At 47.6% G+C, this 26582-nt stretch overlaps 1 protein-coding gene across 1 annotated transcript in view; it reads left to right on the forward strand.

Annotated features, from left to right (window-relative positions):
- Window positions 1–9478: 9478 nt before the first annotated feature.
- Window positions 9479–26582, forward strand: part of DCAF10 (DDB1 and CUL4 associated factor 10) — a 218976-nt gene continuing 201872 nt past the window's right edge. Inside the window, exon 1 of the mRNA XM_086961863.1 lies at window positions 9479–10111. Coding sequence (XP_086817989.1) covers window positions 9687–10111 — 425 coding nt within the window. The 5' untranslated portion in view covers window positions 9479–9686. The remainder of the gene's footprint in view (window positions 10112–26582) is intronic.

The following is a 26582-nucleotide window of genomic DNA, read 5'->3' on the forward strand; positions in this document are numbered from 1 at the left end:
CGGCCCTGGCCTCCTCCTCCTCCTCCGCCTCCGCCTCGCTGATGGTGGGATCGCTGGTGAGCTCGGCCTTGGTCTCCCATCCAGTTCCGGGGGACCCGGGTGCTCTCCCATCGATCGGCTTCGATGGCGAGTTTACGTGGCTCTGTCAGTTTGCTGTCGAGGAGATGCTGCCTGAGTTCGATGAAAGTTGTTGGAGAGGTGTTTCCATACAATGAGGTTGAACAGCTGCTCGTAGGTGGTGACTTGGCTGCCTTTGATCCACCCCTCTAAGGCCCTACTATAGAAGTTCACATACTCCACCCAGATGGTACCGGGGATCCTCTTGCAGTCTCGGAATCGCTGCCGGTACATCTCGGGGGTGAGCCCATAGCGAGTGAGGAGGGCGGCTTTCATGTGTTCGTATGAGGTCATCTCGGCGTCGGGGAGCTGTAGTAGGGCGTCTCTCCCTTCATTGACGAACCTCCCCCACAACCCGGCACCCCAGTCTTTTTGTGGTGCTCGATGTGAGGTCATGGCTACCTCGTAGGCCTTAAACCATTGCTGGATGTCGTCGTTTTTATAGTACTCTCGGACGACATCTTTAGGGATGTGGACCTTTGCGTCTGTAGAAGGAGGGGTGCTCCGGCTCCCGGAGACGCCGGTGTCCCCGTTTTTCGCCTTAATCTCCAGTTCTTTTAAACCGCGCTCGTGCTCGTACGCAAGCTTCTTTTCCTCTAAATCCCTCTGCCTTCTTTTCTCTTCCAGGTCTCCCTGTAGCTGTAGTTGCTCAAGGGCTATCTTTTTTTCGGCCAGTTGTAGTTCTCCAATTCGTGGAGCCGGCTCCTTTCTCGTTCTCGGGCATCCTCGTGGGAGAGGCTCGTGTTTTTCTCCTCCGCTGGGGTTGCGATGTTCTCTGGATGCAGATCGGGGATCGTGATGCCTTCGTTCTGGGGTGGCGTCGCTCCTGTCTCCACCCAGGTCTGCAGGGGCTGCTTGAGATCGTCTTTGGTGCTTAGTCCTGTGGTAGCGATACCCAAGTCTTTGCAGAATTGCTTCAACTCTTTGTGGCTATAGTCTTCCAATCGTTCCATCTGGAACTCTGAGGTCGGTCCGGTTTCTTGGGTAGTCATGGTCGTCCTGTGTTTCTGTTCGTAGTGGGGCGAGTTACTCTCTGTACGACCTGCGTCGGCTCGGATCGCACCGCCGGCCACCAATGTTGGAAAGGGGATCTTAGAATGGGCCGAGCGAAGTCGAGAGGCCTCCTTGCGAGGTTCCTCCCCTAGGACCGTACAGATGAGCAATCACCCCCCTACAGATGGACACCACACAAAGATAGGTTCTTAACGTTTTTATCAACAAATTAAGGCAGGTTATCGTAGCGATACAGGTGCAACTGGATCCAGGGATCCTTTCAGGTCTAGTCACTGAGGGAAGGGGGTAGCGGGACCGTCTTGGTACCAGTCTGGTACAGGGATACCCTACGCTCAGCTCTCAATCCTCGAGCTGGGGGGTTCCTCAGGGTTGGGCCGCAGCAGCGCCAGCAGGGCTCACAAGATGGTTTCAGCGTAAATGGGCCGCGGCAGCGCCAGCAGGGCTCCAGAGATGGTTTCAACGTAAATGGGCCGCGGCAGCGCCAGCAGGGCTCCAGAGATGGTTTCAGGGAAGATGGGCCGTGGCAGCGCCAGCAGGGCCTCAAGGATGGTCTCAACGAAGATGGGCCACGGCAGCGCCAGCAGGGCTCCAGAGATGGTTTCCACGAAGATGGGCTGCGGCAGCGCCAGCAGGGCCTCAAGGATGGTCTCAACGAAGATGGGCCGCGGCAGCGCCAGCAGGGCCTCAAGGATGGTTTCCACGAAGATGGGCCGCGGCAGCGCCAGCAGGGCCTCAAGGATGGTCTCAACGAAGATGGGCCACGGCAGCGCCAGCAGGGCTCCAGAGATGGTTTCCACGAAGATGGGCCGCGGCAGCGCCAGCAGGGCTCCAGAGATGGTTTCCACGAAGATGGGCCGCGGCAGCGCCTCAAGGATGGTCTCAACGAAGATGGGCCGCGGGAGCGTCAGCAGGGCTCCAAAGGTGGTTACGGGTTCCACGAGGATGAGTTCGTCTCGGTGTCTCTCGACTCCAGGATACAACTGCCGACCTGCTCCAGAGCTGCCCCAGATATAGATCTGGCGTCCTTTGATGTCCGGACCCTCGCACCTGGGGGTCGGAGGGGCCGGGATGAGCGTGTCCAGACATCCAGCAGGGGGGTGGAGCCAGCGCCCAGGGAGGCCGGAGGCGATCGAAACCAGGCGTCGGGGGACGGTTGGAGGACCATCGAAACTCTTCCCCTCATTGATCCGTCAAGTGGCCTCTTTACCACCTGGTTGGATCGTGGTGCCTCGATGTCGGGGCTTCGCTGGGTCTGTGGCCGGGTCGGGCTGAGGCCACGGGGCCTGGTAGTGGAGGGTCCAAGATGGAGTCGGGGTTTGAGATGGTGGTCCGGGATAGGGTTCGGACCAGTGGAGCGTGGCGAGGAGGGGTTGCCGAGTTCCAGAGGAGGAGAGCCGGCGGTTGCCCGGAGGGGCGGCCCTCGTGTAGGGTGGATGGTGCCGCCCTCGGCCGGAGGACAGGGGTCGAGGTAGTGCAGGGCCCGCCATGCGGGAGGAGTGGGACCACGCCACGAGGCCGGGTCCAACAAGGGTTAACTAGAGAGAAAATGCGGAATGTTGCTTTCACAAGTGCCTGAGAGTCTACAAGCAAGCTTCCCAAAGCATGACCAACTGTGCCCCAGTGGCATTACTATTCAAGAGGCCCCCTTCAGGACAGCATGCCGACTGACCCAAGATGGCAAGCAGCTGCGAAAGAGGTTGAAACGACCCAGAGGAGAAGGCAGACAATGAACGACAAAACCAGCCGATATCGGCGAGCAAAAGAACCCACCCTTCATGTTGGAGCAAGAGTCGTAATGAAGGATCGACACCCGTGTGGATTTTCAGGACCCCTATGAGCCTGAGGTGTGGGAGGTAGTCAAGATCGATTGCACAATGGTCATAGTGTGGCGAGGGCAGTGCATAGCTGTAAGAAATGTTTCCTTGTTCAAAGAAGTGGTTAAAACTTGTGGTGCCTGGGCACAGGAACCCAAGGAGAACGTTCACTGGAAAGCGGAAAACACTTCTCCTTTCACCCCTTCAAGAGGCAGCGACTCTGAGTGTCTGAGGCTAGACAAGAGTGAAACACCCAACCATGCGCTGCTGTCAGAGTCTTGTCATGAAACATCATGCATCCCAGGTCTCAAACGGGGATCAGACGAGATTGGGGCTGAAGCAGCCTTCAGAAGTCAGTGGTACTGTCTTCGCCCAAATCCTGCCCCGACCCAGAGGCTAAAAGACTTCATGTGCACCTGAAAGACTGATGTATATATGTTTGTGTTTCTTCACTAAAAGATAGGCGGGATGCAGAGAGCCGGCTGGTTTCTAAAATACTTTGTGGCCACTTTGCAATCTGAGGGCAGGGCGTGGCCGGAGGATATAAATAAAGCAGTTTAAGGCTGCTCATGGCCTTAGCTGGCACCCTTGTATAGTGGGGGGGTCACCATCTATTCTGCCCCTTTCCTTAGGCTGTGCTTATTGCCCAAGGCAACAGGCCTACACGCTCCTGCAGCAGCACACTTGCAAGTTCCATACCTGCCAATAGACCCGATGCACGCCGCAACAGACTTAATCGGAGAAATACATACTTTCCTCTTACAAAATGTTGGCATGTATACACTTGTAAGTCTAGAAGACCTTGTGGATGAGCACGCAAGTAATTGCTTCCCTGATGTAAAAACAGGGGGCCCGCTAGATGGCAGTTGTAAAGTGCAGGTCGGAATGAGGAAGGAGACGTTTCAGGTAGATTTTAGTAAGTTTAATTCCAAGTTGTCAGCATCAATCCACGGGAGTACAGCTGTCCACACAGAAGCGCAACTGTTGAATGGCAATTCAACAGTTGGAGCTTCAGCGTGGAAAAGAACTTTAACAATGCAACTTTAAAAGAAAACATGAACAAAGATGCGCAGGCTGAGGGAATGACATGGAATGCAGAACACAATAACGGGAAATGGAAGTGAAGGAAAGACATAACCAAAACAATGAACAACGTCACATTTGGTAATAGAATAACCCTTTACATCATCTCCCCTTTTATAAACAATGAGAAATGACCTGTAAAAGAAAATGAAATTAAGACATATAATAATCCTTAAACCTAACAGGGATGGAACAAATGTGAATTGACCTAATTGACCCTGGAGGAGAAGGTATAACAATCAAAGTGGTGATTTGAGATGTTGAGGTAGGTTGATCAGAGTGACAGAAGTTGTCAGATGAAGTACCTATAGGAAAATGTGAACAATCATAAACATCTGCAGACGACTACTTACAAGAGAGAATTCTATTAGCTTGTTCTGGTAACAATTTGACTACAGCTCACTTGTTCCACCACCTCTTTTTATCTAAAAAGAGTGACCCTTTGGATGTTTTCAGGACCGGAGTGGGAGTTTTTAGAGAAATTTAGAGTCCCCCTTTTTACTTTGTTGGGTTTCTTAATCAAAACCCAATCTCCAATTTGAAAATCATGCAAAGCAGAAGAGTAAGAAGAATCAAAATGTTTTTTCTGTATATTCTGTTGTCTCAAAACATTTCTTTTTTCGAAGTAGTTTGTCCTGGCAGGCTAAACAGGAATCATCATCATTCTTCCTAAGGAGCTTGATCCAATTGGGACATATGTTTCTATTGGGATCCTTTTTTTTTTAAAGTAATCTGAATGGAGACATTTCTGTAGTGGAATGTGGAGTGACTAGGTGGGACCAGATTTTTTTTCTAAGGAAAATTTCAACATCAACATTGCAGGCCATGGCGGATTGTATGCCTTCCTTGATAAATCTGTTCATTCTTTCGACAAGGCCATTTGAAGAAGGTGAATATAGAGCAAACTTGAGGTGTTTAATGTCATGAATGGCTAAAAATTCTTGTATTAATGTACAACAAAAATGAGAAGCATTATCAGAAACAATTTCTCTGGGTGATCCTTCTGACAGAAACTCTCTGCTTAGGAAATTGATGACTGAACGGGTATTAGGTGTCTCGCAAAAGTCAAAATCTACCCACTTTGAATGATAATCGATGAGGGCACTAATGTAACATTTATCGTGTGATAACAACTAGAAGGGACCTGCAAAGTCAATTGCAAGTTTAAACCAAGCTTCTTCGGGAATAGGTACAGAATGTAAAGGAATTTTAGTGGTCTTCCAGTGTTTATCTGAAAGTAAACACATATCACAGTTATCAATCCATTGAATGACATCCTTATCTAGAGCAGGCGACCAAAAATGCTCTTTTAATTTCCTTGAGGAGGCACCTATACCCAAATGTCCTTCAAGTGCCTTTTGAACAAGCTTGGAGCGAAGGGAGATGGGAGGAACACATTGATCGCTGAGCATAATGACATTGTTGACAAAAGAAAGTTCATCAGAAACCTGAGCGTATGATTTTAGGGGAGCTGGAAGACAACGCTCTTTGGGCCAACCAGAAATTATCATATTCTTGACTGCTTGAAGTGTGGGGTCATTGAAAAATGCCTGAATCCAATCTGAATGTGAGAGTGTGATAGAGAAATCTTCAATGGAAGCAACAACACATTCTACATTATTGTATTTTGAGTCAGAGGAATACTCCAGTAATGGTAATCTAGAAAGGCAATCTGCCCAGACATTGTGTCCACCAGAAATATGCTGAATGATAAAATGATATTCATTTAATCTTGAACGAATACAAACCAGTCTTGTGGATGCTTTGCCAGTGCCGTTGCCATTGAGTACGTTTAGCAGTGGTTTATGGTCAGTCAACAGAATAAAATGGGAACACCAAATAAAAGTTTTACATTTTTCGACAGCTCAAGAGCAAGCATGCGCTTCTCTCTCGATAGTGCTGTAAATCATTTCAGCAGTAGAGAGAGCTCTGGAGGTAAAACCTATGGTATGCTCTTTAGTATTAAACCACTGGCAAAGTACCGCTCCTAATACATGTTGACTGGCATCAACAGAGATAGAACATTTAATACCAGGAGTGAAAGAAGACAATGCAAGTGCTTCAATGATAACCTTATGATAAGATTGAAATTATTATTAACTTCTGGAGACCAAATAAATGTGATTTTTTTTTTAAGAGGACACGCAAAGGTTGAACAATTTGAGAGTAGCCCTGAATAAATCTTGAGTAATATTCAGTCATTCCCAGAAAAGATTTCAATGAATTTTTGGTTTTGGGAACTGCAACACTAGAAATTGCTTGTGTTAGGGAAACTGCTGGTTTGATCCCGTTGGCAGAAAGAGAGTGTTCTAAAATCAACCTCTGTCTTAAAAAATTTGCATTTATCTTTGCCCAAGGTAACACCGGCATCTTTGAAGCGAGACAAAACCTCTTTTAAAGTACGAATGTGTTCTTCCTTATTCTTTGAGAAAATGAGAACATCGTCTTGGTAAGCTTGCACAAGGTCAATGTCTTTCAATAAACAATCCATAATTTTTTTTAAAACACTAGCTGCAGAGGCCAGGTCAAATGGTAACCTCAAATATTTAAATGCTCCGAAGGGAGTAATGAAAGTGGTTAAGTCTGAAGATTGAGAAGATAAAGGAATTTGGTGATATGCACTGCGGAGATCAAGCAAAGTGAAGTAAGTTGAACCACTGATGCCAGTTAATAAATCTTGAATTTTGGGAAGGGGATGACAATCAATTATTATATTTTGATTAAGGGAGCGGAGATCAGCACACAGGCGGATACTAGAATTTTTTTTACTCACAATAACAATGGGACTGACCCATTGGGATGAATTAGTTGGTTCAATAATACCTTCTAAACCCATTTTTTCTAGTAGTTTCTTCAGATCCTCTCTCACACTTAGGGGAATGGATCTAAACTTGTGTGTAATTGGTATTGCACCAGACTTGAGTTTAATCAAGTGCTCAAAATTTTTGATTTTACTCATAGAAGTATTGAAAAGGTCTGGAAATTCGGAAATTATACCATCAATGAGTAGCTTCAAATCTTCAGAAATTAGAGAAATAGACACATTATTGAGTTGGACAGGGTTGTCTGACCCTGGCACCAACTTCAGACCCATTTTACTGACATTTTTCCTACCAATAATATTCTTGCCTTTAATAGCAACATAAATGTTTGTGTTAATGTGTTTACCCAAACAAGTTAGGTCAGCAAGAAAGAAACCCAGCATATCTATGTCTTTATCACCATAGGTCTTAGGAATAATGTCTAAAGGTTGTAAATGAACATTCGAAGACCAGTGAAAATCAAAAAGAGAGTCAGAGATGATAGTCACAGGTGCACCAGAGTCTGCCATCATGTTGATAGACTTATTGTCAATAGTGACTTCACAAGTGAGATCTCTAATGTGTTCAGAGTTATCCAAATCTTCAGTGGTATCAACAGATACAATATGTTTTTGTATATGCTTCTGAGAAATTACATCCACAGTATTAATGTCAAGACTCTGTAAGGGTGAATCAAGAGAAGAGACATTAAGATTGGGATGTTCAATTGAAGAAATTGAACAAACACAAACCATTTGCTTGCTCCTGCAAACAGTGTAATAATGTCTCATTTTGTGACAATTGGTACACTTCTTACCGAGTGCTGGACAAATGGGACTATTGCCCAGATGTGTCTTGGAGCCGCACCTGTAACAAATAATATTATTTTTCTTTTGAAAAGGTTTAGCAAATTAGTTGTTAACATCCATAGCGTTAATCAATGACTCATTTGGTACCAAATTGACAGAGATACATTTTGAAGCTATGATGGCCCTCTCAATACTTTTAGCCATGTCTATAACCTCTGATAGGGTTGGTTCTCTACAACTTAGGATATGTTCCTGTATTTTTTATGATAACAACTATAAACAAACTGGTCTCTAATGTACATGTCAAGGGATGCACCAAAATTAAAGTCTGCCGCCAAATTTCTAAGTACTGATATAAATTCTTCAACTGTCTCGTTTGGGTCTTGTTTGCGTTTCATAAAGTTAAAGCATTCCATTATTACATTAGGTTGTTCCAAAATCTTTATATTAAGTCTCTGAACTGCGTCTGTGTAGACATTCCAACCATCACCGTTTCCTGGAGGGGGAATGGATGATGGGAGTTTGTCAAATATTTGTCGACCAGCACTTCCCAAATGATTAGATAAATGGCCACTTTGCTCTTTGGTGAGTATTCTTCAGCATCAATTGCAACTAAATAACTGTCAAAACTGTGAAACCAAGTTTTCCATGATTCTTTTGGTTTATCTGAGACCGTAAGAAAGTGGTTTAGTTGTACAACTTGTTGGTTTGATGCCATGTTTATTTATGGAGATTAAAATGTATTTGTAAGACCAGTTGAATGAAGGTAAAGTCAATGTTGTTAAAATATTATTAGTGAGGCCAGTTAGGAAAGCATAAATCTACCAAGCTGAATGAAAAGTTAACACAAAATTGTTAATACATCAATTAAATACCTTGTGTTTCCCGTTTTGAAGTTAATGAAAGTGTTCATGTGAGGCAATCACATATAAATCCACTCACTGATCGTGATGAAAACGATTGTGATACAAGGGAAACAGCTGATGCCTCCAATATTTAGGGATTGATTGCGCGTTGAGTTTTTGAAGTAAAGATGTGTGACAGCGTTGAAACGTGAAAACATCAAATGGAGGCTGGAGAAACAACAATAACGTTGAAAGTGAATCCAAGATGGCTGCAGGTTGCGCGATTACATCATCACGTTCGCTAGGGTGTGTGACGTGTTGAAAAGGACGTCACTGCGGTCGATGTTGGATCCCTCAAAAATCACCCAAAACTTCCAAATTGAGTAAGAGGTGATCAGAAGATCAAATCCGGTCGGAGAAAGTGACGGCGTGACTGCGAAAGGTGCTTGATCCGAAGAAAGGCACCCGATCTGCTTTAGCAGTATATCAACTCTTGTTGTGAAATGGAAATTGAAAATCCATACAAAATTAATGAAGATGCTAACACGCTCTTCGCGAAATGTAAAGTGCGGGCTGGAATGATGAGGAAGACGTTTCAGGAAGATTTTAGTAAGTTTAATTCCAAGTTGTCAGCATGAATCCACGGGAGTACAGCTGTCCACAGGGAAGCACAACTGTTGAATGAATGGCAATTCAACAGTTGGAGCTACAGCATGGAAAAGAACTTTAACAATGCAACTTTAAAAGAAACACTTACGTAGCTGTGCATGCTGAGGGAGTGACATGGAATGCAGAACACAATAAAGGGAAATTGAAATGGAGGAAACATATAAGTAAAACAATGAACAACTTCATATTTGGTATAAAGAATAAGCCTTTACAGCAGTGCTCTGCTAATACCCAACATGGCCGCTGCTGAGACGCGTTACGCTTGTAGTTAGGTTGCGGTCTAGCGTCTGCGCACAGACGCTGACTTGTACGGGTAGTGGGACAGTCCTCTCCACCCGGACTTGTTTTGAGGCTACACCGGCGGCTCACACCGGAAGCGGTTCGCATCCTGGGCACCGCTGTGTCCCAATCGCCGCGACTCGTGTCACGAGCGGCCACACTGCGCGATGAGCCCCCCGACGTCCGCGTTCAACTGTAGCGGCGCAACCGGCTGATTTCCACCATTCGCCAACACCAGGAGCCGCTCCCTCCAGCATGAGCTTGCTGCGTCCTCCTCGGGTCGGCTCCGGGGAGGCGGAGACCCCGCCGAACGGAGATGAGACCTCCCGCACCTCCAGAGTAACACGCCGGGACGTGCCAGGCGCGCGGGTGCGCGAGGCGGGGGCTACGCGCAGCTCCAGCCCCCGCGCGGACAGCCCCGAGGTAGTCCAGGAGGAGGAGGAGGAGAAAGATGGGGAGAAGGACACCCCTGTACCCCCTTTCTCTTCCCCGCAGCCGGGCGGCAAGTTGATGTGGTGGCTACAGGAGCGATGCGTGCGGCGGGGCCTGTATGTAGACCCCGCGCGTGACAACTACCGCTGCATGACCCAGCTGTACAGCTCCATCAGCCCTGCCGACTCTGTGAACCTGAGCACCCGCACCCACGGCGCCGTCTTCAACCTGGAGTACTCCCCGGACGGGTGAGTAGTTGGGACACACTTTGGGAAGTATTGGGTAAGAAACCGCTTCATACTTGTCTTTAGCTGCAAATCTCGTGGTTCCAACGGAGCACCAACCCGCAGCGTAACTTGCCAACTATATAAATGTCTGTGTAATGACCGTTTCATGATGTACTAGTGACTTAAATAATCTATTCTACCTAACTGTAATGGCCTTGCCCCCTAAACTGTCTCTAATTGTGTGATCATTGGCAAACATTCTATTTCACCGAGCTGCCTTTTTCTTCCTTATCACACATGAGAGCACTGTGGTGATGGGGCCCTAGGCCCACATGGTATATAAAAGGACTGACAGACACCAGTTAGTGGATGGTAATTCTGGGGCCACGAGCACGTGCGCTCGGCCTCTTTTATTAGCAGCGTCACCTGACCCAGTGACGTCTGTGGTGGGTGGATGCACAGTGTGAGGTCACATGAAAAAGTTCAAGTTCAGTAATTTGTATAGCGCACTACTCACGCAGAGGGTCTCAAGGTGCTTGAGGGAGGATGGGTGCATTACTTATCGAAAAGCCAGGTTTTGAGCTGCTTTCTGAAGGAGAGGTGGTTCTGTGTAAGACGGAGGTGAGTGGGGAGAGAATTCCAAGTCTTGGCCGCTAAGTAGGAGAAGGATCTTCCTCCCATGGTGGATCTATGAATGCGCGGAATTGCGGCGAGGGCTTGATTGGATGAACGTAGTTGGCCTGTGGGTGTGTAGAAGGACAGTCGTGTGTTGAGGAATTCTGGTCCTAGGTCGTAGAGGGCCTTGTGTGCGTGGGTGAGGAGACTGAATGTGATTCTCTTGTTTACTGGGAGCCAGTGGAGGTCTTTCAGGTGACCGGAAATGTGAGCATGACAGGGGATGTCCAGTATGAGTCTGGCTGAGGCATTTTGGATGCGTTGGAGTTTTTTCTGTAGTTTGGCGGTGGTTCCGGCGTAAAGGGTATTTCCATAATCCAGTCGACTAGTGACCAGTGCGTGGGTGACTGTCTTTCTTGTTTCGGTGGGGATCCAACTGAATATTTTTTTGAGCATGCGTAGGATGTTGAAGCATGAAGATGAGACGGCGTTGACTTGTCTGGTCATCGAGAGGGAGGAGTCTAGGATGAAGCCCAGGTTATGGATCTTACTGCAAGTATCGTGTTATCCTCACCCAATTTTACCTTGCTGGGGGATCTCAACTTGCATCTAGATGATCCTCACGATACTGCAGCCAATACTCTTTGTTCCAACCTTCAAGCGCTGGATTTACATCAAAAAGGGTTTCATGTAACCCACAATAGAGGCCACTTGCTTGACCATATTTACAGCAATATTGATGTTCTCATAGTTGAGCCCCCTATTCCATTACTTTGGACGGATCACTTTTTGATACCCTTTACCTGGCATACAAATCCCCCTCCCCCCACCCACGGCCTTGTTAAACATCGAGGTAGGAAATGGTCCTCTCTCCCCCTCCCTGATTGGGAAGCTGCCCTGGTTAGAGATAAACCTAGGAAGACACTGAATGCCAACACAGCAGCCAACAACTTTGATGATTGGATCACCTCCACACTTAACAGGGTCCTCCCTGTACAGACTAGTAACCTCACGAAAAGACCTAAAGCGGCCCCATGGTTCACTCCCACTCTTAAGACCATGAAATTAGTCTGTCGTAAACACGAAAGAGCCTGGAGACAGGACTACTCCAAACTTAGGAAGGATGAATATAGAGCGGCCATTAGGCTCTATAAACAGGTGTTAAAGGCGGCACAAGCCTCTTTTTACGGTAACAAAATTAATATAGCCGCCAATGCCACAAGGGAAATTTTTAAAATTGTCAAATCAATCATCTCCCCCCCTGGAGAATGCCCCTCTGCGGATGGTGCCCAAAACCGCTGCAAGGATTTAGCTGCTTTCTTTTCTGAAAAAATTCAGGCTATATACTCCTCTTTTGGGAATGCCAACAACGATTCGGAACCCCTCGTCTCCACGGCCTCTGAGGCCGCTGTCTCTTGTAGGTTTGATACAATTCCACTCCTAGATATTCCGGCCTTAGACAGACTTATTTCCAAAACTACCTCTGGTTCCCCCAATGACCCAACACCCCCTCAGACCCTCATTAAGGCTATGGACGTGATCCGCCCGGTCATATTGGACGTGCTCAACACTTCCATCTCCTCTAAAGCCGTACCTCCGTCATGGAAATGTGTGATGGTGAGGGCCTTGTTGAAGAAGCCCAATTTTGACCAGTCCAACTTGGCGAATTACCGTCCTGTCTCCCTGCTCCCCTGGTTAAGCAAACTGCTGGAGAGCCACGTAAATAACATCTTGATGAACTATTTGGAAACAAATTGCCTTCTGCGTGCCTCTCAGACAGGGTTTCGCCCTTTACATGGGACTGAAACCGCCCTTCTAGCGGTAACAGAGGAAGCAAGAGCAGTGTTAGACCGAGGTGGAAAAGCCGCCATCATCTTATTAGACCTCAGCGCCGCGTTCGACACGGTAAACCATGTCACGCTATTACAACGACTGGCGGACATGGGCGTGTCGGGCGCGGCCCTGGAATGGCTGATATCCTTCCTGGCTGACCGCTTCTTCCAGGTCTTTGAGGGTGAGGCGGTGTCACCTAAACATCCACTCAGGTGTGGGGTCCCTCAGGGCTCCTCCCTGAGCCCCACCCTGTTTAACACCTACATGGAACCCCTGGACAGGATTGTCCATCCCTTCGGTGTGCGTATTGTCACCTACGCAGACGATACCCAACTGGTGGTCTCTCTAGACCACTCGGAGGGATTGTCCAACACCTTAGGCCCCTGTCTGGAGGCTGTTGCCAGATGGATGCAATCTTCCTGTTTAAAACTTAACGGGGAGAAGACAGATGTCATTTTATTGGGTAATCCTTCTCCCTCTGTCTTTGCATCAATCTGGCCACCATGTCTAGGCCCGCCCCCTGTCCCCAAACCCCAAATAAAAAGCTTGGGGATCTGGTTCGATACAGCCTTGAACTTCTCGGCCCAAGCCACAAAAACCTCAGCTACCTGTTTTGGATTGATGAGGATGCTGCGGAAGGTGCTCCCTCTGCTTCCATTTCAGGCAAGGAGGATCCTGGTCCAGGCCCTTATACTATCTCGCCTGGACTACGGGAACGCTCTCTATATGGGAGCTCCATCCTTTGTCACTCAGAAGCTCCAAGTCACCCAAAACAGTGCGGCCCGTCTACTCTACAATCTTCCTCGCTGGCAGTCAGCAAGGAATGCCCTAAGGGAGCTTCATTGGCTCCCCATAGCGGCTAGAGTACAATTCAAGGCCATGTGTATTCTACACAAAGCCTTCTATCGCCTGGGCTCTGGAATCTTACAGCCCTTGGTCACTCCCTATGCCCCGTCCCGCTCTCTCCGATCTGGTACCCTCCAACTGGCTACCTCCATCAGAATCAGGAAAGCCCGCTGGGGAGGCCGCTCTTTTTCACACACTGCGGCTAAGCTTTGGAACACCCTTCCTCTACCCCTGCGAGGAACTACTAATCATCTTTCCTTCAGGAAAGCCCTGAAAACCCATTTGTATGCTAAATTCTGCTGATCTGCCCGAGCCCGCGCTAAGTAAGCTTTCAGTCATAAGCGCTACGAGGCCTCCGGGTAGATAGCGCTATACAAGTGCAATTTTTATTCATTCATTCATACGTGCGTGATCTGAAGGTATGGGTGCTGTACCCAGGGCCGGTGGCCACCATGAGTCGTCCCAGGCAGAGGGGGATGATCCTAAGATGAGGACTTCCGTTTTGTCAGAGTTTAGTTTTAAACGGCTGTTCTTCATCCAATCGGCTACTTCTTTCATTCCTTCGTGTAGATTGGTTTTGGCGGTGTTTGGGTCTTTGGTGAGGGAGAGGATCAGCTGGGTGTCGTCTGCGTAGGAGATGATGTTGTGTTGTCGCGCGATGGATGCGAGGGGACTCATGTAAACGTTGAAGAGGGTGGGACTGAGCGATGATCCTTGTGGTACGCCGCAGATGACTTCGGTGGCCTCTGATTTGAATGGGGGGAGGCGGACTCTCTGGGTTCTTCCGGCGAGGAACGAGATGATCCAGTCCAGAGCTTTTCCTTGTATTCCGACGTTGCTGAGGCGTTGTATGAGGGTGCTATGACAGACTGTGTCGAAGGCTGCGGAGAGGTCAAGTAGGATGAGGGCAACTGTTTCTCCGTTGTCCAGTAGTTTTCGGATGTCGTCTGTAGCTGCGATGAGGGCGGTTTCGGTGCTGTGTTTGGCTCGGAATCCGGATTGTGAAGGGTCGAGGGATTTGTTGGATTCGAGGAAGGCGGCGAGCTGACTATTGACGGCTCTCTCAATGGCTTTGGCCGGGAAAGGGAGGAGTGAGATGGGGCGGTAGATCTTAAGTTTAGAGGGGTCTGCTGTGGGTTTCTTCAGGAGGGCGCTGAGTTCGGCATGTTTCCAGCGTTCCGGGAAGGTAGCGAAGTTGAAGGAGCAGTTGATGACATCGCGGAGATGGGGTGCGATGATGGAGTCTGCTTTGTTGAAAATGTGGTGGGGACACGGGTCGGTTGATGAACCTGAGTGGATGGAGTTCATCAGGCGGATGGCGTCTTCAGTAGTGATTGGGTTCCAGGCGCAAAGGTTGTGAGAGTGCTGTTTTGGTTCGGAGGTGGGTGGAGTGGTCTGATCTTCGGACTGGTTTTCAAAGCTGTTATGTATGTCGGCGATTTTGTTGTGGAAGAAAGAGGATAAAGAGTCGCAGAGGTCTTGGGAGGGAGTGATGTCGTTGGTGCCGGCGATGGGGTTGGTAAATTCTTTGACGATGTTGAATAGTTCTTTGCTGTTGTGGGCGTTGTTGTCGAGTCGGTCCTTGAATGCTTATTTCTTGGTGGATCGGATCAATTGGTGGTGTTTGCGGGTGGCGTCCTTGAAGGTGGTCAAGTTGTGAGTGGTTGGGTTTTTTCTCCAGGTTTTCTCGAGGGTACGACATAACTTCTTGGATTTCTTAAGGTCATCGTTGAACCAGGGGGCCTTTTTGCTACCTTGTTTGATCTGGTGGATTTTCAAGGGTGCTAATTCGTCAGCGCTGTGGGTGATCCATTGTGTGAGTTTGGTGGCAGCTTGGTTTGGGTCCGATGATATGGCAGGAGGGTTTTGGTTAAGCGATGTGAAGAGTTGGTCGGTGGTGATTTTGTTCCAGTTTCTTCGAGGAATAGGTTGTGGGGGGTTGTGAGTCGGGGTCTTTTTGTAGCTGAAGTGGACGCAGCTGTGGTCCGTCCAATGAAGAGCTGTGGTGTGATCGAAGGAGATGTGTTTGCTGGAGGTGAAGATCGGGTCGAGCGTGTGTCCGGCTAAGTGGGTGGGGGTGTCAACAAGTTGTTTGAGTCCGAGATTGGCCAGGTTGTCCAGAAGGGTGGTGGTGTTACTGTCTTTTTTCTTTTCCAGGTGGAAGTTGAGGTCTCCCAGTAGGATGTAGTTCTCTAATGTGAGGGCATGTGGGCTGATGAAGTCAGTGATGTCTTCGTTGAATTGTGTGCGGGTTCCTGGTGGTCTGTAGATGAGGGTGCCTCTAAGTGTGGTCCTGGGGTCGGGGTGGATCTGGAAGTGAAGGTGTTCGGCGGCCGCGAGGTTGTCGTCGGAGCTGGTCGTGATTCGGATGGTGTTCTTATGGACGACGGTGATGCCTCCTCCTGTTTGGATGGTGCGGTCTTTTCGGATGATCTTATAATTGTCTGGGATGGCTATGGCGATGTCGGGTGCTGATGAGGCGTTCACCCATGTTTCAGTAAGGAAGGCGACGTCCGGCGATGTAGTGTCGAGTAGATCCTAGAGTTCAGTGGCGTGTCTGTGGACCGAGCGGGTGTTCAGCAGGATGCACTTCAGGTGGTTAGAGTCGGAGCTGTGTTTGGAGGAAGTGGATTTGGTGTGGGTACTGATGCAGGTGAACTTACAGAAACAACTAGACTGTGTCCTTGCAGGACACTACATCCCTCCCAAAGTTCAGGGAAGAGAAAACAAAATGTCCAACCTGCAAGAAAAACAGAATAAAACAAATTTACAACCTCAACAGATTTTCTTCAGGCGATCGGCTGGGAGAATGTGGAAAGTTCCTGGATTACAAAGTCAGTCAGATGAGCTTAACCTCGGCGGTGTGCTTCAGATCATCCTTGTCTTGCGGCGCTTATGTACATTGTTCAACACTTGGGGTATCTGGAGCAGAATAGGATTGACCCTTGAGGGGTATCGCCGGTGTTCCGAGTCCGGTGAATGACAACGCTTGTTGGTTGTTGGAGACGACTGTGGCACGAGAGGTCTTTATTTGGATTTTCTGATCTTGATGCTTTCACACCTCCTGCCGGTCAAGTAACATCCGACTTGCCTTTCTTGCCTGACTCCTCTCTCACTGGAGCCTCGAAGATTGGCCTCTCCTGCTTGGACTCTTCTCTCACTAGAGTCGCTGGGGGGACCCTCTTGCTGGACACGATGGGACCCGGTGGACCGTGCGGGGCTTCGCATGAGCCGCGCAAAGGCGTCGCTCAGGAACTGGCAACGGACTCACCGCCAAGTCGCTCATGTTGCCCTCGGGGTGTTGATGTCATCCGCCAGGATGGTCTTGCCATTAGGACATTGGTCCAGTGCCTTCTTCAGACCGTTTCTCTGTGCCAGGTGTTCACCTGGGGCCTTCGTGCTTCCTGTTGCCTGTCGTGGAGCTGCTGTTTCTGCACCTCTCCCATACAGATTCCTCTCTCACAGAAATTCCTCTGAGGTCCTTGTCACCTGGCCTGCCACGTGACCGTGTGGGCTGTGCGGTCGCTGTGTAACTTCACAGTCGAGTCTTGTGTAGTCCACAAGGGTGGATTGTCTAGTGCTCGGGTATGCTCTGCTTCGGCAAGCTCCAGGATCACGGGGCACCCATACGGTTCTTCAGTGGTTGGTCTCCTCAAATGCAGGTTGTCGGGATTACTGGGATCCACGCGGATGGTGCGATGCTCCTTGGACAGCACCGATGTTCCTGTGTGCTGAATGTGGTTCTCTCTCTTCCTCTGTGGAGTGATGTTGTGTTACTCCATTCTTCCTCTTCGTTCTTTTTCGACGCGGTCCAGTCTTCTTTCTTGCTTGCTCTTTCTAACGAGGCTTCTCCATGTAGCGAGCCCTCTACATATATTTCCCCTGGTCTTGTCCATGCGGTGGGACACTGTCTTCACTTGGCTTGGTTACTAGACCTGCCTTCGTATCTTCCCTTTACTTGATCACTTCTTTTGCTTTTCATCAGGAAACCCTTCCTTGGTCATCGTGTTTCTTTGGCTCTACGGTTCCTTTAGTGGCACTTCTGCAATTCTCTGGCGAATTGGCTTCTTGTCTTCTTCCCTTTCTTTGTGGCGTCACGCCCTTCTTCTCCCTGTTCCATCTCGCGGCGCGGTCTGGTCACCGTACTGTCTTGGTCTTTCCAACCAGTCTTCTCCAGGCAGCGTGCACTCCACCTGTTTCTCTCTGGTCTGGGCATGGCTCTCCGACACTGTGATCTTCTCTTCTTGTGACTGAACCGGTCGTCGCAATCTTCTCTGTTGCTTCTTCTTTTGGCGACCACACTGGGTGGTCGGCTCTTTGCTTGGGTGTGACCATTTTGGCGGGTTGGCTTCTTTGCTTGGGTGCAACCATTCGGCGGGTCTGCTCCTTTGCTTTGGTGCAACCATTTGGTGGGCCGGCTCCACCTTCGACATGAGTCTTCATGCTTTTAGCGTAGGCGCGCTTCGTTGGCGCTATGGAGGGTTACGTCACCACTCCTTCTACCTTCACTTGGGCATGCCGTCATGCTTGCTGAAGGTGGCGCTCTGGTTGCTGTGAGATGTCGCTGCCTCACTCTGGGACCTTTATGCGCTGTCCTGTGGCGTTGGCGTGTCGCTGTGCAGCGTCACACTGGCGCTCCTGATTTCTGGTGCTCTTGGCACGTCCCGGCGCAGTGCTGCGCTGTCCTGGCATGCGGGTGTGGAGTTCCTTCACTCCTTGCGCGTTCCTGCGCCGTGCTGTGCTGTCCTGTTGTGTGGAGTTCCTTCACTCCTTGCGCGTGTGCTTCTCTCTCGTTGCGGTGGCGCCTTGTCGCCACGTGACGTGAAACTCTTCGCACTTACGCTTCTGGTTCCTTGGGTGTGGCTTCCTCACTTTCAACGCTGTCGTGTACCGTCCGCGTCCGGGGGTACTACTGCGCGATTTCATCGGTTGTCCTTGGACCTTGCTGCTTGCGGTAGACTGTCTTGACTCTGCTGCTGTCCAACGTGGTGCTGTTGTCGCTGCGGTTGCGGTGAGCACCTGTGGCCACCAGGCGTCCCCACTCTTCTCCTCAGCAGTGAGAGTTGGTCGCGGTCTCTGTCCGCGTCGCTGCAGGCTTGCTTTCCTCCTGTACTCCTTCTTCTTGGCTTGTCTTGGGCTTGTTTGGTTCTTCGATGCAGTACCACCCAGTGTCCATTAGATAGCCGTGCAGGATTAGGCTTCCTTCAGCAGCAGCTTCCTCCTCTTGGTGACTTTCTTCCCGTGTTATTTGTTTTCTTCTTGGAGTCCCGGGCTTGCAGGGCCTGCTGTTCATGGACTGTGCAGGACAGGAGGGGGCTGGAGTCACTACTGACCACAGGTAAGTCACATCTCTTTTCTTTTCCCTTCTATTTGTTGTTTTAAACAGCGCTGGCTGCTTGCAGGCTGTCCTTCCCTGCCGGGACCCAGGAGGTGGGGCACATTTGCTTTTTCTCTATTTCCGCGATTTTTGGCGGGTAATCAAAATGTGCTGAGTGTACTACGTTGTTGGTTGAGCATGCACTCTTGCTTGCAAGACAATTGTCAGTAAAGGACTTTGATTCTATCTGCTGCTTACTGTTTGTTGGCTCAAGTGTCACTCTTTAGTGCTGCCTCCTATTTGGCCAGTGCAGCCGATACGTCACATCCATTCCTATTTGAATAGCGCGGACCAAGCACAGATTAATTCCACTTGATTAGTGCCCATCTGCTGCGATGCAGGTACTATTTCTTGTACCCCTCCCCCCTTCCTTCATTTTCAATGTGTGGATCTTTTGCTTTCACGTTATTGCAATTATTTTTCACAATCCATTTTCGATTATTCTCAGGTTATGCTCTTTGGATTTAACCCCTTCCCTGCGCCGCGAATTCCGGCGCTAAACCACAATGGTTCTGTTGGGGATCACAATTAAATTGAAAAACTGTAATAAATACAAACCAACACAATATATCCAATGATGGATATATAAGGAAACACACTCACACTGACCACAATGGATATACAGGTACATCTTTTAGTGTAAACCTTGTAGTGAATTAATTCACGATTCCCTGAATAGGTGTCCAAAACAAACAAAACACATGGAGTAGGTATGCAGTGAGTGAATAGGAAGTGACTGGTGACAGAGTGCTGTACACAGCTGAACGAGGTGCCAAAATAATCATACACATAGACAAAACATTACATCATGAGTGTCCACTTTAGAATACAATTGTCTCAAACGGATACATTATTCCCTTGTTTCGTTTAGACTCTGTGTGGACAGATACATAAAAAGAACGTTGACCTTTCGACCCTAGGTAAATGCGCTGATTTGTGTGCATCTGTGACTGGTCTTTATCAAGCCTGAAAGAAGGAGGAAGGTAGGACAGCCTGTGATTGTAAAATAAAGGAGGGCAGAGTCCGAGCCTGGTGTGTCAGTGGTAAAACAATAGGCAAGAGTACCCAATTGGGCTCACCTGATTATAGGTAAGTATTTCTTTAGGCAGGTCCTTCAAAGTGGGGGTGGAGAATGTCAGCCGACAAACTCCATGGTCATGCTTGGTGAAAGGATTTCTATAAAGCAAGCAAGGCAAAGTTAAGGCCTCTGCTGGAAAAAGGTAATGTATACCCTAATTGGAAATGCGGTGGGGACTGAGCATACCTTGTTTCTTTGTATGCGATCTTCTGCACCAGCCTGTGGAAAGATCGGGAGGAGGGGTGCTGCCGTGGCGATCACCTGAAAATGAGTAAGGGAGTCCAAGGTCAGCCAGAGGTAGCGGGAAACCGGGGCTAGGAGAAAGGGTGAAGGCTGGATAGTGAGCATCATGCAGGTCGCAAGTGTGTGTCCTATGCTTCATTTTTCACAATGTTAACAGCAGCGCTATTCTAAAAGGTGGTGGTCCTAGAAAGCGTGAAGTGAGCTAGGGTGAAGTGCTTCTGTACAGTGAACCCTACGTGTCACAATCAGACTAACTGAAGCGGTTATGTATGCTTCAAAACGCCCCTTTCCAAGATGCGATTAGAAACAGTAGAGTACATGCGGGCATATACGTGGTCAGTCAGGCGTGTGATGGCTGAAATGAAAGCATGTACCTGCCGGTATTGTGCGATAAAGTACATGCTTCCCGTGTAGATAACTCAGCGTGGCTTACCGGAATGGATATTTTAAAAAAAGGCATGGAGAGGGATTAATAAGATGCCCAAATCGTATTACTTGGCTCTGTATGAAATAAAACCGCCGGAACTTGCTAGTGATTAATCCCCAACCCCGCGTGGTGAGGGCTAACCCGGAGGGTCAGTGTGCGGAAGGCAAGCACCGTCGGAGACACTTACTAGGTAACGCAGCGAGGACGTCTGATTCAGTCTACGCCTCTCAATGAATGACAGCCAGAGCATGCGTGTGCTCTCTATTTGACCTGCGCCGCCCGTAGTGTACGTGTCAGGTCGTGTGTGTGTGTAGATGGGAGCTGAGTGCGGAGTTATCGATAGAGAACGGGCAGACTGTTATATTCTTGGAAAAGACGTACTTAAATGATATTAGCGGAGGAGCAGTGTTGCGAAAATGTGGGTGGAGCGCAAAGTCTAAACAATCTCCAACTGTTCCTTACATAAATTATGTACATATTTGATTTCACGTTGTGTACGATATATGCCCAGAGAATGTAGGTAATTCTAATTGTTCATACCAAGGGAAAAATACAGGTGTTACATAGTTGAACATACAAACCATGTTACTGCCACAGATGAAGCACAGTACGTATATTGTAAACTATTTTGTCAAAACAACATCCAGTAGGCAGCGATTTTTATAGAGCGGCGTGGTAGGGGGTGGGCGTGGCACTCCCGTACTTATGACGGCTCCACTCCGTCATGAGTCACGGGCGGGGTGTGCTCATGACGACGTGGAGGCGTCATGACCCCACTCACTAATTCGCCTGCACAGGCGGGAATTAGTGCCGCGTGGGCGGAGCGGCAGCGACATGACTACTCCACGCCTCCGCCCGCATGACGGCGTGGAGCCGTAATGAGCACTCAACGGGTTAACACTGCAACCTGCTGAGTGCATTGAAGTGCTTTTCATGATCACTGAAATACGTTACACAAAAGCAGATTCATTCATTTTTTTAGTGCTGCTACTTTCGACCCTTGCCACCCTCCCATTGCTTTTAATTTCCCCCCACACTCCCGTAGTTGCTTTAGATTCACCCCAACCCTCCCGTTGTTGCTTTTAATTCACAAAAACACTTACGTTTCCTACAGACCGCCCCCACCTCACCCAAAAAAACCTTACGGAATGCTTATTTATAGGTTTATTTGTGTGGATTTTGCAGCTTTATATATAGTATTCATTTGATCCAAAGTTATTGGAGTGCAGTACATGAGCACCAGTTACATTGCACACGGTGCCGCTCACCTGCCACTTGTGGCGAGTGTCAAGTAGAGATGAATGAGGAAACGCGGGGTAAGTTTATAAGTATTTATTCATAAACTAGCAGGAGCCTTCCAGCGGCAGGTCTGTCCTCCATGAAACCACAAAAGCATCTGGAGATACGGCTGTGGAAAACATGGAGTAAGAACGTGTCCATGAGGCTCATTGCAAACCATTACAATTTATAAGTAAGCAGCACACGTGATCATGCTCGTCATGTGCAGACATCAGTCACGTGATCACATGCGTGCAAACATAGACATACACATAACTGAAGCACTCTACAGTGAGACTAATTTTATTTTGGTGGATTTGCTTTCAAAACCCCTTCCTTGGTGGTTTTCCCTGCCACCACCACCCTCCTATCGTGGTTTACAACCCCCATCCCGTCACTATTTTCAATTCTCTCCCGCCTTCGATTTCAATTTACCCCCACCTTTCTGCTGTCGCTTTTAATTCTCCAAATCCCTACCAACACTGCTTTTCAGGCCTCTGACCGTCCTCTCCCACCTCGCCAGAAAAAACACATTGCAAACCTTTGTAAATGCTGTTAATTTTTTTTGCAGCTTCATATAGCGCCAATTCAATATGAATGAATTGAAGCACTTTACAAGAGCACCAGTTACATTGCCTCTTCCACCTAAAAAGTGCTGTAAAGCGGCTAGCGGTGGCTGCTTTACAGCGCTTGTTAAAATCGCTGCCTTAGCCACCCCACCAGATTGTCTTTAACAATGCTGATTTACTTGCATCTCAGCCTTGCTGCGCTTGGGCGGCATGCTCTTCTCAGAAGGACAGTTCAGCAAAGAACCCACAGCGTGCTTGGGGTAAATAAATACAAGTAAGAGGCAGAGTCCTAAACAGCAGAGACGGTGTGACTGACTTCTGATGGGACACTGAAGTTCCTTGGCGCTGCGGTCTATTGTTAACTGACGGCAGCTGTGCAGTGGGGACAGAAATGCACTGGACCTGTATTTAACCAAATGTTGGTGTAATTGCGATTCTCATATTTACATGACTAGAGAATCTGGATTTCAATAAAGACTCGGAGGCTAACATTATGCATACAACTTTAAATGCAGATCCCAGCTGCCGCATCACAATACAAAGTTCCAAATGGAACAAAGGCAACAGCTAAATGCCATGAGCCAACAACAAACAGCCTCTTTTAAATGAGGATTTCAAAGAAGATAAAGTTCAAATGCTTGAGGTGGAGAAGAATCAACTTCGGAACATAGGAGAAGGAAAAACAGCATAACTTGAAACTTGACTGGAGAAGGCCGAAAAGGAAGAAGTCCAGGCAGGACGTAGTCTTGAAAAAAGGCGCAGTCAAGATCAGGCATTATCTGAAAAAGATAAAGGAAATAGTCTAAAAAACTCAATAGATACTATTCAAAACATGTCATGAGAAAAAAATCAAATTCAAACATTACAATAACACCATCGATGCTAGTGTTATTTTCCTCCTGTGCTGATATTTCATGATTACCATTGTTTCATGACGAGCTCAGCTCGTCATGAGTGTATGGAGGTGTACCTCATGACGAGCTGAGCTTGTCATGAGCGTCGAAGGTGTTAAATTGTACAAGGTAACAATATCTATGGGAATGCCTCCGGAAGAGGGAGGGAGGGAGGGATAATGTTAGCCTCTGAGTCTTTAATGAAATCCAGATTCTCTAGTCATGTAAATGAGAATCGCAATTTCATTACAAGACCGGAGGCTACATTATGCATGTTGGAAGCTTCCTAAAACAACATCAGACATGTGTTGGATGGGTTTACAATAGTGACGAGTGAAGGTACCTGCATTGGACCAATCAGCAGCTTTCAAGATGTCATCCAACTTACCTCCTGACCAAAGTGATTTGCTAGCCATAGAACCTCTAAGAGAATGAGCCGGAAATTTACTCAAGTCAACTCCAGCTAGGTTCATAGCGATTTTAATCCATCTAGCAATAGAAGAGGAACTAATACCTTTATGAGGTTTAATAAATGAAATAAGCTATTGATTAACACCAACTGGACGGAGTCTAGACATTCTAAGGTCATATTCCTTCATGCACTCAACGACACAGAGTTTAGGATGCAGATCGAATCGAATATGGAGTCAGACATGGTTTTAGTACGACTATGAATATCAAACTTGACGCCAAAAACATTGTATGAACGATAGGAAATATCAAGAGAACGGATATCTGAGGATCTTCTGCAAGAAACTAGGCATAAAAGAGTAGCCAGTTTAATAGAAAGATTCTTCCTGTTGAGGAGAGAATTAGAAGGCCAATTACTAAAGAGACGAAGAATCAAATTAACATCCCAAAGTATATCATACTTGGGTCTAGGGGGTCTTTAAAGACTAATACTCTTCATAACCCTACAAATAATGAAATGTTTTCCAATGGTTTTACCATTCACGAGGGTATGTCCTGCAGAAATTGCCGACCTAAAGCAATTAATGGATCTATAACTAAGTCCCTTTTCGAATTGTTCAACTAGAAAATTAGTCACGTCAACGATAGGGGCCTCCAAGGGATCCAGGTCCCTTTCCAAGCACCAACGAACCCAAAGTTTCCAGATTCTATTGTATCTGTAATGTGTGCCTGGTGCCCAAGACTCCCTGAGGAGAATTGAAGCCGCGTCCGAAAGTCCTGAGATTTCGTTAGATCTCCTGACACCTTCCAGGCAAGAAGGGATAAAGTCTGATTGAGAATCCGTGACGTCCTCTGACAGGATTTTCAATATGGCAGCAGGGTCAGGACACTCTGAGGAGGGAGCCGTCGTTACAGCACTGCAGGCAGACTTGACGAGGAAGGCGGAAATGACGGGCGGGACGTCAGTTGAAGGGCTGAAGAGGAAGGAGGAACAGATGAAGCAGGAAGATGCCGGAGCAGAGTTGAGGGAGAAAGGAGGAGCACAGTCGACGCTGTGGGAGAGGCGAGGACCAGAGCGAGAGCCACAAGACGGAGGAGCGGTCGACAGGAAGCGGCAGGATAGCGCCAGGAGGCACTGCGCACTGCGCAAGTCAAACCGGCCAGAAGGAGAGCAGGTCAGTGGAACTTCCTCAGCCACGACCCAGGAGTGTCGTGGCTTAAGGCAAGTACCGTTTTTGAGCCTCTTTTCATTAAACAGGTGGAAAAAAAGACACCCTTAGGGTTTTTGGTACTCCACTCCGTGTGAATGCTTATTTAAAGGCACTAGAAGGTGTTGGTGGTGGTGGTGGTGGTGGTGGTATGAGACATTAACGAAAGTGGTTGCAGCTTAAGGTATAGAGCGGGCAACCCTGAAGAAAGTTCAGAGCTCCCTGGGTGACGATTTTAAGACTGACTGTACAGATGCCTGACTTGTTGTCCTATCTGTTTATTTTCAGGGAAGTAGACCATTTCTCCTCTTCTGCTGGAACGACCAGGAACCAGTACTTAAGAACCAGACATCAGAGATAGAAAGTAGTTAATCTGGGACACTGTGAAGGAACTGACCCGCTAAAGCGTTGACTCTCTTCCCTACCTCCTACTTTATTACCTATAGTCCAGACCTGACTTATATTGGTTCAATACAATAAATAGTACTTGAAATCAACAAATTGTAGTCCTGTATGCCCTGAATGACCACAGTTGTTCTTTTGCTGCCGCCTCCTGTCTAGCTTATGCAGGTATCTTGGCTGGTTATAAAAGGAATTTAAAAGCCTTTATCTGAACGTACCAGCACGACCACAAGCACGTTGGGGAAACGCACAGGACCATTTTTGGTGCTGAGCATCCCACCTGACCCAAGACACAATCCGTATTTGTAGTATATTTGCAGCTTTGTTTTACCATTGTTCTTTCTGAGAGTGGTGCATGGCAGTTCTCAGCATATAATGCAGTGCAATGTATTGATTGTTGTGTGTTAATTGCTATCAAATTTTCTTTCTTACAAACCTGGTCATTGAAAAACAAGACGTCCGATTTCTACAAAAAAAACTTCGCCACTCAGAAGTGTCCCATTCTGGTCCTGCAATATCAGAGCTGTAACCTCCCTTCTCAGAGTATTTTCTACATGTCATGCAGTACAGTCCCTAGAAAGCTAGCATTGCTATCACTTTACTGTGTGACTTCGGTTCACTCTTGTCAGTTCTCCAGTGTGACAGCACTGCTGGCAGTTAACTCATTACATAATTGATCTCGGTTTCTTTGTCCACATTTAGGTGCCATTTAACATGTTACATTGTTGTTGTCTGTTTTTATGTGTGACCTCGATGTAGAAAACTTCACTAGTATCACAACTGTTAATTGAGCTCATGGAGTTTATTTTGGAGTCTACTGCGTCGCTGCCAGTTGCCTCATGTGACATCACGCTATCAGTTGCCTCATGTATATCACCGAAGTCCATCTCGCCAAGTGGTTTCAGCTCTTTCAATTTTCATTTTTAACATTAATCCAAATATGTCCTGATTTAATGTCATTGATATCAGCTACCGCTAATATTGCCTGATATCGCAATTTTTTTTATTGCTTCTGATGCCCTCACCATTGACAGCTGGTTTTCTTGGGTGACCTCAACATTCTCATATATATTCTGTATCTCTGCTGCCTATTTCCTTGTGTGATATCACTGATGTTAAATCACCCATGTTACATCCCATCTGTCAGTTCCTTCACATTACTGCTGGTAGTTCATTAGTGAACTCATCACTCGCTCTTAGATGCTTCATGAGTTGTTATCACTCTGTTCGATATTGTGACATCACCACTCAACGGAGAGTACGCCTTTTCCTGCTTTTTAATTTATTTTAATTTTTTTATTTATTGGCATTT

Source organism: Lissotriton vulgaris, chromosome 3_1 (genome assembly GCF_964263255.1).
Source record: "Lissotriton vulgaris chromosome 3_1, aLisVul1.2, whole genome shotgun sequence".
NCBI lineage: Eukaryota > Metazoa > Chordata > Amphibia > Caudata > Salamandridae > Lissotriton > Lissotriton vulgaris.